General features: G+C 40.1%; 1 protein-coding gene across 1 annotated transcript in view; it reads left to right on the top strand.

Annotated features, from left to right (window-relative positions):
- Window positions 1-12,670, top strand: part of ZSWIM6 (zinc finger SWIM-type containing 6) — a 197,643-nt gene that overhangs the window by 809 nt on the left and 184,164 nt on the right. The window contains exon 2 of the mRNA XM_044916658.1: window positions 1-130. This exon is cut by the window's left edge and continues 37 nt beyond it. Within this exon, the coding sequence (XP_044772593.1) occupies window positions 1-130 (130 nt within the window). The remainder of the gene's footprint in view (window positions 131-12,670) is intronic.

Raw genomic sequence — 12,670 nt, forward strand, 5'->3', positions numbered from 1 at the left:
GCCGCCGGGGCCGGGGCCCCGTCGGTGGGGGCCGCCGGGGCGGCAGACGGCGGCGACGAGACACGGCTGCCCTTCCGCCGGGGCATCGCGCTGCTGGAGAGCGGCTGCGTCGACAACGTCCTGCAAGTCGGTGAGTCACGGGGCAGCCGCGGAGCCGTCTGTCCGTCGGTCCGTCAATCCCTCGGGGGGGCGCCCCTCAGCCCGGCGCGCGTCCGCACCCCCGCCCGGTGCCCTCACCGGCCCGGACCGTCCTCCCGAGCGGAGCGCCCATTTCCTCCTCGCCCCTCCCCGCCTCCGTCTCCCCGGACGGGCCAGCGCGAGTGGGAAATGAATCAGCAGGACTCACCCCGCGGCGGGGTTGGCGGGGTGGGTTGTCGGGTGCTCCCCGGCCCGCTCCGTACCCGCCCTCCTCCCGGGGAGCACGTCCCGGAGGGCTGCTCGCCCTTTTCGGGGGGTGGTTGTGGACAAAGACGCAGGCGGACGGCCGGGCTCCGGCGGAGGTTGTGTGTGGCGGGGCCGTGCGGGGCGGGGGAGGGGGCGCGGGCCGCACAGACAATGCCGGCCGGGGCCGAGCCGGCGGCCGGGCCGCACTCTGCGCTCTCCCTGCCCTCTCCCCTTGTCTGCCGCTCGCTCCTCTTTCTTTCTCCTCTCTCCCCCTCCCCGCCCTCTCTATTGGAGGGGTGGGGACTACATTTTAATGCCACTCGGCTGCCGCTCCTCTCGGGGCTCCGACGGGCTGGCGGCCGCGGCGCTCTCCGGGGTCATTGCGGCGTCTGGTCTGGCCCGGGCGAGCTCCGCCGGCGGCCCCGGGATTTAAATGTCTGTTTTTTCCCCCGCGCCTCCCCTGCCTAGGAGCAGCGCGGGAGGGAGGGGGCAGCGGGCCGGACCCCCTCTCCTCAGAGACCTGTCTCCCCCCCCGAGGGCGTCCCCCAGTCGATGGGCCCGAGCCCGGGAAGGAGCGGCTGGCGCTTCCCTTTCCTGCCGGGGCCGGCGGTGCCCGGGGCCCCTGCCGCCGGAGTTTGGTTAGCGCTGGGTGGCCGGTGGCCGTGCGCGGGGCGAGCCGCGGGGAACAGTTACGGGCTTTGCGCTCGCAGCCGGCGGCGGCAGGAGCGCGAGGCGGAGGGGCTCCGCGGCCGCGCAGTGTCCCTCCAGGCGCGGCCGCCTGGCAGCTGGGCGCGACCCCGCACTTTGTTCTCATTTTCAGGTTTATTTGTACCCCTTTCAGTTTTCTGTCATCCTCCGAAAAGGGGGACCCAAACAAAAGAGTCTCTTTATTTCTTTTCAAAGCTTGTAAAGTAGAAGATATTTGACAAAGGCGAGAGAAGGACTTGTGATTTAAAGCTGCACAGCCCTCTTTTCTCTGACAGACCATGAGAGTTTTCTCAAATACCCAGTTTAAAAGCTTTCTCTGTCGTCGCTCCCTGCCCCCAGTGTTTTTTTCTGGCCAGATATCTTTGTCAGCCGTAGGATGGGGATGTTTGGGCTGGACTGAGAAGAACAATGCTATTATGAAACTCCCTTCTCTTATTTTTCTCCTGATCGCAAACGGCATATTTTCTGTCCCCCCTTCCCGTATTGCTGTCTGCTTTAAACAGTGTCGTTGTGGTGAGCATGGTACCTAATGAATGGGGAGACGGTTGGAAGCATCACTGTCTCTGATTTTTCATCTTTTCTTTCCGTAGTCCGTTCTTTTTATCCCTCTCTTTGGGAGTCGAGTGGGGGTCTGGATAGGGGCCCCAAAAGAGAATGAAGGTTTCTTTAATCCTCTCTGGTTAATTTGAATTCTAATGCAATCTGCAAACGTGATTTTCCGCATGGTCATTTATTTCCAAAGGCGGCCCCCAGTGTTGTCTTTTCTAGGTTCTGTACCTTTTCCTTATTTCTGGAGGGGGTTTAACTATTGAGGCTCTCCATCCTTCTTAAAAAAAAAAATTCTAGTTAACATTGTTCAAAGTTATACCTCTTTCCTCAATCCCCATGCCCCCCTTGTTTCCTGCTGGGTTGAAACGGATTGAAGCACATCCATAGTTTCTCAGTATAGCCAAACTAGAGTTTGGGAATTTTTATGGCTTGGCTGCCAATGTTCAGTTTTTTTTTTCCCCCCTCTATGCTTGACTCTGCTTGCAAGCAATGAGGAATGACAGGAGAGCACATAGGGAGGGTTTCTTGGCTATTACATTTAAGCCAGGAATTCACTGTGAAAATAAAGCCAAGGGGCGATAAATAAAAGATGCAATCTTCTCTGGGAGACAGACACACAGCGTGGGCTTTGCCTGCTTTCATCAGTGAAGAGGCCTGAGTGAGTTGTAAAAGAAAATAGTAACTTTTTGAATAGTCCCCAAAGGGGAAGGAGGCCACTGAATGGAGTTGGCAGTGGTTGATGTGAAGCAGTGTGATGGTTCTTGCATAGTTTGAAGAGTTGACCACCCTTTCGGAAACACATACGTGCTAACCAAGTGCTGTACAGATTGTGGAAAATATTCTTTTTTTCCGCTCTGAGTTTTGCCAGTTTCCTTAACTTCCAAGTTGTATTACTTGTTGTGCCAGTCAGCTTATGAGATGGAAGGCTGCTAAATGCTGGCAGCTGGCACTGTGAGATAGAAAACTTAGGACCAGGATTTTTGTTCTCGATGGAGGATGGAGAGAATGGCTAGATTAACCATCTAATTTAGCTTTAATTGGTGGGTTGAATTGGTATACTAACATAAGAGGCTTATTTTATAATTTTGCGAGCTGAGGTAGAAGTCGTTTTAGCTTCAGAACCTGAAATGGAAAAGAACACGATACCATGATAGGACCATAAGCAATTTTCTGGTATTGCAAAATTGCAAGTTTGTTTGTACAGGAAGTATTCACTGACTTTTGTAGAGGTGACTAAATTATAGATGCAATGGATAAAATCTAGTTTTTGGACTTCATTTTATATTGACACTGTTGAAGATTATTTAAGGATTGAGGGTCAGAGAATTGGGACTTCCCAGAAATTAAACATACTTGCTACTTTTCAACTCCTATTTTAAAAAGAAATTTAAAGGAAGAAAATTAAGCCTTTGGTGTAGTAGTTGTAAATGATATTTAATTGGTGCAGAGCTATCCATCAGTTGATTATAGGAAGTTTTAGAGAAAGTGTGGCTGGCTTATTTTCATTAAATAATGATACATTAGAAGGGAGCCATTGCTGAGGGTGCTTGTGTGTTAATATTGTTGACATCATTGAAATAATGATTTTAGAAGTCACGTAAAAAAATTTCCCTCAAATTTTGCCTGGCAAAGAGCTTTCCTAATATGATCTGGAACTCAAATTATAAAAGACAACTCGAATTAAAAGACAGACAGTTTTGTTTTTTTTTATAAAAGGCAAATTTAATTAGATAAAAAAACTAAGAATTTCTGTAGGGCTGAAAACATGATAAGCAGCTAACTGGGGTAAGTATGTGCAGCATGTTGGAGGCTAACAGAGAACTCTGAAAAATAGGTTTAAAAAATAAAGAGAGAAAGATGAGTAAGTTAAAAAATGGGCAACGCCTTTCATAAAGAAATGCAAATGATTAATAAATTTGTCTTCACTCTTACATAAGGAGAAGCAAGCAAAGGTGACATGGCATGTTTATCTGCCACATTGGTGAAGACAAAAAAGATGGATAGATGGTACTCAGAATTGGGTGAGGAGGTGGGAGAAGATGCTGCCTCCCCAGCTGCTTGGTTCAGTCTTTTTTATGTCATTTCTAGAAATTTCTCTTGCAGATATATTGATATTAGGGCACAGAGATGTTCTATACGGTGAGCAGTGCTCATTGCAGTGTGATTTGTAATACTGAAAAGCGGGAGTCAATGGAAATTTCCATCAGAAGGGCAGTGGTTAAGAAGTACTCAATGGAATTCTATGCCACCATGAAAAATAGTGAAGGAGAGAAATATATACAATGACAAAGAAAGGTGACCAGAATATTCATTTAAAAACAAGTCATCTATTCATACAGTAGGCTGTAATTTCTATTTAAAAGAAAAAAGATAGACTTTACTTACAGATGTATAAAAATGTCTGGAAGGCTACACGAACAACCATTGAATAGTGGCTATCTTTGGAGAAGGGTAGTCAAGTGGATAGGCAAAGTTTTGGGGGTAATTTTACTTTTCATTCTACGATTGTGTTACGGTCAGATTTTTCTTCAAAGTAGAAAAAGAAGCATATATTTTTGTAATAAAAAATTTTAGAAAAATTATTCTTGTGTTTTTTAATTAGTTTATATTTTTTTGTTTTGGGGGTACATGTGTTCCCTTTCTGAAGATTGGTGCACGTTCAGTTTTGTTTTGAAACGGGCAAGTTTCCTTATTTGTGACCAATCATTTTAAAAGTAAGAAGTGTTTAAACAAAACTGGGGTCTTGTCTTTAGTATGGGCAGGAAGGAGATAAGTTTTAAAAGGAGTTGCTTTTTGTTTGTTTGTTTTGTTTTGCTGGTAACTTTTGGGAGAAAAGAATATTGTCTGGAATTCTGTTAACAATTTGGTAAACACATTATTATGGTCTTTTCAGATTCATAACTTAAAATCTCTTGTTTTAGGGGGTGGCAAGGTAGTTAACAGGGAATCTTTTTTAGAATTAGGATGGATAAAATTTTTATACACTTAAGGGGCGCCTGGCTGGTGCAGATGGTTAAGCGTCTGCCTTTGGCTCAGGTCATGATAGAGTCTGGGATCAAGCCCCACATGGGGTTCCTGGCTCAGCGGGGAGCCTGCTTCTGCCTCTCCCTCTGTTCATGCTCTCTCTCTCTGTATCTCAAATAAATAAATAAATAAATAAATAATCTTAAAAAAATTTTTTTTAATCACTTAATTTATTTAAGGCTAATTTGTTGGTATTTCTTTGAGTGTTTTGATTTTCTTTTTTCTTTTTTTTTTTTTAAGATTTTATTTATTTATTTGAGAGAGAGAATGAGATAGAGAGAGCATGAGAGTGGGGAGGGTCAGGGGGAGAAGCAGACTCCCTGCTCAGCAGGGAGCCCGATGTGGGACTCGATCCCGGGACTCCAGGATCATGACCTGAGCCGAAGGCAGTCGCTTAACCAACTGAGCCACCCAGCGCCCTTGATTTTCTTTATAGACCAGAGATTGTTATGTAAAGATGTGATTCTAGATGCACTTTCAGAATTGGGTGTTTTGGTTATTGGTGGTAGTAATTTCAGTGAAAGCATTTTCAAGAGTAAAGTGATAATATAGAATGGTTTAAAATCAGATCCTATACGTTTTCTGCCATTTGATTAAGGAAGAAGTACACAAAAGAAAAAATTTTGAAACTATGGTTGTATATGTATTTTTTATTCTGTGCCAGTTGAAGTGTTTGAAGTTGTTGATTTTTCAAAGTATCTGCGCACCTCAAATGTGCTCAGCATTGTTCTGAGGAAAGTTAAAATTTCAATTTTAGGTGAGAACATCTTGGAATTTGTTGTAAGTATTGGTTCAGTGAGGAAAGCTAAAGTGTTCAGGAAACAAAACATTTTGTAGCCAGAAGATTTCGGTAATACTGGAAGATGAATTGCAGATTTGAATTAAGGAAACATCTTTACTCTTGCTTCAGTCTTTAATATCTTGCCCTAGAGTTGTATTCTTAGTATATCTTCGGGTTGAAGAGGAAAAGGCCATCCCCATTATTTTATTTAAACTGTATGTTGAATTTCATCCTTTTTGCAAAGACTTTGATGGCTTTTCTTTTAGAAGGATCAGGATGCCTGTAGAACATGTCCTTTAATAGAAGAATTTTTGCAATTAATTGAACAACTCAAGTCATTATTGTCTTAAGTATGTCTTGGCCGATTTTTAAGATGTTTATCCTGGGCCTCTTTTCTTTTCACAATGGGTAATCATTTGCCATCACTTCTAACTCTAAATGTTTCATTTGGAAAGACAAGAGACCAGCATATCTTTTCTGGTCACACTCATATTAAAGGTTTAGTTAATGATGTTTGATTTTAGCTGGTAACATGTTCAGTGAACAAGATGGCAGTGGAGGAATACTGATGTCTTTTAAGAAAGCTGCCCCTTTTAAAAACTACATGATTGGATCTGTAGTAAATCCGCATGCTTACATGCTCTATATTTTTGTGTTAGAAAACCAGTTTTCTTCAATAATTCAAAATGAATTTGGTACCTTTAAGAAGCTTAGTTATATATACATACGATAAAACAAACTCTTGTGGTGTTAGAAATTTTTATAGGGGCAGTCATTAAACTTGAACTGCTGTTGACCTCCAACTTTTATATTTAAGAGGACAAATATCCTAAAAAGAAAGAAGATTATAGGTAAGTATAAACATCTTAGAAACAACGCAGATTATAGGCAACTATTTTTAAAGTGATGATAAACTACATGGAACCCACAAAATCATTTTTAGTTATCTTTCAAATTACTGTGATATAATTTCAAGAACAGTTTTTTCTCACAATAAAAAAAGCCTAATTTAATTTTCTTGGTTTATCAATTTTTTGACATATGTAAATGTTTGGGGATTACTGTAAATTAGAAAACATAAACTGTTTCCCTCTTGAAATGGATGGAAAGACTCTCCATCTCCTTTTGAGAAATCAGTATCACATGGTAATTTGGCAAAAAATATTACATAGTCTTGCCCCATGGAAATACACTCTAGTTCCTCAGTCCTAGCCAGAGTCTCAAAAATAAAGTACGTTGGTTAGATTTGTTCTAAAAACCTGAGTATTTTTCAGTGCCCTGTGTTTTGCTAAGAATATGCTTTGTACATGGTTTTCAGTTCTTTAAAAATAGGATGCTTCCTTTATTTTTCTCATTTAGAAAAGGTAGCTAAAGCAAGCTTTAGAGAGAATGCAGTGCAAAATCTGGTTTTCATTTGAAATTTAAAGGTTGACTTTCAGCCAATAGTAAGTGAAACCTTTGTTGCTAAGGATATGCTAAGTGTTTTGTATTTGTGGGATTCCTGAGTGATAATTAGTTTGGTGTCAGTTAATATGTATTGTATATACTTACATGTATTTATTTATATATTTGTAACTAATTTGAAGTTCACAAGTGAGCACAAAAGGAGATAAACTCAGATGTCATTTGAGTATCATGACCCAAAGCGTATCCCAGTGACTCTTGGTACAGATACTTTGTGCTGTTTCTTCTTAAAATATGCTAACAGATGAGAAGCTGTTTTTACAAAATGCTTTTTGCATGATAGTCATTACCTACTTGTAGAGCTGAGGCCCAGACATGTTGAATAATTTGTCCAGAGAGGGATAGTAAATTGCAAAGTTAAACCTTAAATTTCGGTTTTTCCACTATTCAGGCTGCCTCTTACTTTGCTGAGATTGTTTGGTAAGTTTTACAAAACTCCAGAACTCAGGACAAGCATATTCTTTTTTTTTTAAGATTTTTTATTTGTAAGTAATCTCCACACCCAATGTGGGACTTGAACCCACACCCCGACATCAAGAGTTGCACGCTCCACTGACTGAAGCAGCAAGATGCCCCAGCACAAACATTATTATTATTGTTATTTCTTAAAAGATTTTATTTTTAAGTAATCTCTGTATCCAGTGTAGGGCTTGAACTCACAACCCCGAGATCAATAGCTGTACATGGTCCACTGACTGAGCTAGCCAGGCGCCCCAGCCCCAGGACAGGCATATTCTTGAATGTAGAACGACTGGACTGTTGGAGAGATTATTTGGCTAACATTTTATTGAATGTTATAAAAGTATTTCTAGATAGCATTTTAGTATCTGGCCAGAATCTAACGGCTTCAGTTAAGCAATGATCTAGCATGCTAAATGTATGCTAGTATGAAATATTTGTAGACATTTGGAAATTGTAGAGGTTCTAAGATGAGATTAAGGTTTTGAAAAAGTGAGTTACAAGGGTTAACTGTATGAAATTGTGTTACAGCCCTGTGAACACACATGAATGTACTCCTACACCTGTACATTTATGGAGTAAAGAATTTACCGAAAGTTTAAAATGCTTATGTGGAACAACTGAAGTTAATATCCAGTAAGAAATTTGGTTGCTCTGAATTGAGTATATTTATGAAAACTTAACCACTCGTGTCTACCTTTGACCTGTGTTCGTAAGTTGTTCACTGTTTCTGTCAATGTCCCCTCTACCCTTATGCCAGTAGATGGTATTACATAGCTGCTAGATGTATAGGGTCTTTCATGTAGTTGATGTGGTCTCAAAACTTCGGTAATCTCTCCCAACTCTGAAAGACCTCTTGTATGATTGGGGGCTTTTCTTCACTGAGCTAAGCAGATTTACAGTGAGCCTCTTTAATACGACTGCAGCAATATCTACTAATAGTAATAGTAATAATATTAGTTAACACTTTCATAGCCTTAACCTTGTGTCAGGTACTGCTCCAAGCGCTTTGTATTTCTTTTTTTTCCCAAAGATTTTATTTATTTATTTGAGAGAGAGAGAGAATGAGAGACAGCACGAGAGGGAGGAGGGTCAGAGGGAGAAGCAGACACCCCGCTGAGCAGGGAGCCCCAGGACTCCAGGATCATAACCTGAGCCGAAGGCAGTCGCTTAACCAACTGAGCCACCCAGGCGCCCTGCACTTTGTATTTCTTAACAGTCCTATGAGGTGTAGGTACTTTTATCATCTTCATTTTACAGATGAGGAAACCAAAGCATAGAAAAAAATGAAAGTGGCTTTTGCCTAGTGACACAGGCTGGGGCTGGTACATTAACGAGCCAGCCCCAGCCTGGTACTCTTAGCCTCTAAGTAATACTGCCCATGATGTGTCATCATTAACTACTCCAGAAGGTTCATCTTTAGATTTATAGTCTTTCTACTTTCTAGAGTGATTTTCGTAGTGTCCAGAATTTTAAATTGTGATCACAGCTATGATTTTTAATATGTATTTTAAAATTTGACTTGAAACACTGCATTTCAAAAATTCCTTTTATGAATGAATTTCAGCTTTGGAAGATGGTTGTGGGGGTGATTTTGATCATCCTTCCACTGGGCAGTTTTAACTTTTGAAAGAGGAATAACTTGTAGGTTAGATCTAAATGTGATACATATGAAGCAAAGGTAATCTCTCAAGGTATATTTAAGAAACCATGTCTCGTTTAAGTCCCTTTTTGTTATGTTTAAGTGTTATGTTTAAGGCCGCTTTTAAGTGTTATGATTAAAAATCATACTATTTCTTGTTGCTGGTAAAAAGATTTAATATTCTTTGAGAGAGAGAGTTTATTGGAAAGATGTTAATTTGAAGGATGCAGTAGGACCTGTCAGTACGTTTAAACTCTTGCTAACCGAATGAGCTGATCAGATAAATTGGAAGCTCATTTAGTGAATTAATGTGCTTAAAATTCAGGTGACTCACTGCCTGATCCTGCCTTATTTAACAGTCTCTCTGTTTACTTAATACATTTTTCATTGTTAATTGGTGTCAGATCTCTAATGATGGAAGATATTATACAGAAAATATGCATAGGAAGAGAGTGTGTAGAGTGAGTCCACAGAAGCAAGATTTAAGTTCTCTTACTTAATTAGATCGGTACAATTTCGAACGCTATATGTGCCACATTGTACCTGTTAAAATATTTGCCGACAGTGACCAGCATTTTTATAAATGAAGTATAGATATTTTATAATTTCAGAGCCTGGAGCCTCTTCTAGTGTTGTGTTGATCTTTCTTGGTGAAGGCCTGCGGAAGTTGAAGGCAGCACTGTTATTTGGTTATGCTCAACCTTTGCTTCTGCTACTGCTTTATCTTAACTCATTTCTTCAGAGAAGATGGTCATGGCTTTTATAAATATTTGTCATAAAATACACCCCTAAAACTCAAATACCAGAAATTTGTAATCTGATTGGTATATGTGATGAGTGAGGACCTTTTTTTAAATACGTTTGCCCTATTTCTTTAGGACTTTGTTTTTTTAGCACTCTTTAAGCTTCTTAAGCACTTAGGATTTTGTACTCTTGGCACCATCTTTTAGGCCTCCCCTTCCCTGCCAATCCTCTGTGTGATTTTTTTTTCTTCTACTTCCTGTAGACCATGGTAAAGCTGAGGACTGCGGTGACCAATGGCTGCTCTGTGATGATGGTCGAATCAAGTGAGACTTGAGGATAGGAGGTGGAGGAGCCTCTGAACCCAACTTCTTCAGTGTTCCACTGTCTTTGCTTTCTCTCCTTGCCTCACTGCCCTTCTTCTTTTTCTTCCTTTTTTGAGTGTGGGGGAATGGAGTAGAGGGAGTAAGCAGTAGGAGGGGGAGGGAGTGGTAGGAAAAAAAGGAAGAAATCCTGAAGAGGTAGGAAGTACCAGCCAAGAGCTTATTCTGTTCCATTCTTTGCCTGCGGTTGTCTCCTCCCCTCCAGCCTCCCTTGATTTAGGGGACTAAAGCTGAGGTCACAAAGACCTGTGTGTTCCAGCTGCTGCTTGGCTGCTATTTTTAGCCTGGCCCTGCATCAGGCTGGCACCAGGCCATGATGGCACAGGGCCAGCACGTTGTGGGACTGCTGGCAAATGTCAAAAACCTAACTTTTCAGTTATCTGACTAAACTAGTTTTCAGACTTCAGACATATTCTCCACTATGATCCTCTCCTTACCTCTTCTTTTTTGAAATGGGGTGTACATGTTTATTTTTAGAAAGGTTTGGTTTTTGATAGTGGTCATCCTACTACTCTAGCTATGTTGGATGGGAGAAAGATTTAAGAATTGTCTTATCAGGTCACACTTATATTCTGCTCAGTAATTTTGGTTTTGTGGTGGCACCAAGTGTGAAATTTGCCAGACTTACTTAATATACCTTGGGCATCTTTTAAAATTGCCATTGCTGTTGAAGTTGTAGAGTCTGAATTGGTTTATATAATTAAAGGTGTTGTCAGACATTTTTAAAAAACACTTGTACTGTTTTTTCTACAGTTGTCAGTGTTCACTTTGCTAACACAGTTGTGTGTGGTTAGGTTTGGTTAATGCTGTAGGAATATGTCCCCCCCATCTAAAAGCTTACTATTTATTCTTGTAGGGAGCAGCTAGGTATTTGGAATATCAGTATCTGGGTCTAGATTCTGTATACTCTACAGCCAGTATTATGTGGATTTTATTTGCAAATTGAGTTTTAAACTTTCGGCTGCACATATGAATTTCAGAACTTCCTTGATTTCTAGATGCACTCAAAATGAAAAGTACATTGTATTTGTTCTTGAATATTTTTTGAAAAAAGTAAAAAGAATGTTGGAGTGTGAATCTGTATCTTTGGAAGGGACTTCGGTAAGAACACTGTGTATATTCTTTCCACAGTGGTACATAGAAAAGCTGAGGTTATGTTGGGGATGATTTTCAGTGGACCATGGACTACACTGAATATGAATAGAACCAGGGATTATGGTTATTCACTTATTCAATGAGTGGTGGTGTAATATATTTAGATCTGTTGAATGGCAGGATAACATTTAGTTAGTGCATTGATCTGATGTCCTTCTTAAGGTAGCACAAAATAATTGGCCAAAATAACTAGAAATAGAATCAAATTGGTTTTTTTTCTTCACTTTGTCTTGAAGGTAGTTATTGGATGAATTCTGTTGAATTCACTTGTAGAATAAAGTTTAGTTGAGGGATTTAGTGAAAGGTGAGTTTCTGGTCTAATAGCTTAGAGAAGACAGATGTTTTAGAGTTTATTTACATTTTTACATCTTAAAACAAGTGCTTACATTGTGGATAAGAGCAAATTGGGCAGCTTGCTGTTGCCGAGCTAAGGATATTTTATTTTTTTATTTAGGGTGAAAACAAAAATTTCATTAGGAAATATAATCAAAATGTCTTGGGTATAGATTATCAAGTACGTTGAGCTCTAACACAGTGTAGTAATTGTGCCATTTGGTGTCTTTCTGCAGTTAGTGGTTATAGTAGTTATTCCAAAGGTGTCTTGGAAAAAAATCCATTGATCTGTCCATATCTATATATGTTTCTTCTAGATGGGTGTTCATCTATATAGATAGATAGGTTATCTATCTATATAATTTAATATGATTCATAGAACATTGTAATCTACTGGATGATAGTAGGTAAGTGACTATGTTATGGATCCTTAATGTAATTTAGATTTTATTTAGGTGAGTCATGTAAATGATGTCCGTATCAGGTCAGCTTGATTAAAACCAAAGCCCAGAAGGTAGTTTGACTAGTGCTGTTTAGAGTCCTTGTAAGCACAGTGCTCAAATGACGTTCCTTATTGGAACTTGCCTAAACAGTTTCCTTGCAGTTTTCATGGATTTCTCTTAGCAACTTATTAAAAAAGCATTTTGTCTAAGCCGTTTCATAAATAGCAGGAAATTCTAAAGTACTGGATAGTATTGCATTTTTGCTTTTAATAAGGATGATTGCAGTGGGAAAAAAACTTTTCAAAAAACTACTCATTTTAACAGTTTATGGCAAAATACTTTTAAAATGGACAGGTTTTTTTAAAAAAGTTCTGTTTTAGTAGTAATTTGTTTCCTTTATGATTTTTCGTGCTCATTCTTAATAATTGACTTTCATAGTTTATAAGTTCCGATGTGTTAGAAAAAATTGGTGATACAAGAGCCAGTGATTATGAGTTTATTCAAAATTCAGTGTATGTATTAAATCTGAATTTGTCTTAGTAGCTCATAGCTTAGTAGTGGTTTGTTTTTTGATTTTGGTAAGTCCTGAGACTTCTGAGTTCTT

Source organism: Neomonachus schauinslandi, chromosome 7 (genome assembly GCF_002201575.2).
Source record: "Neomonachus schauinslandi chromosome 7, ASM220157v2, whole genome shotgun sequence".
Lineage (NCBI taxonomy): Eukaryota > Metazoa > Chordata > Mammalia > Carnivora > Phocidae > Neomonachus > Neomonachus schauinslandi.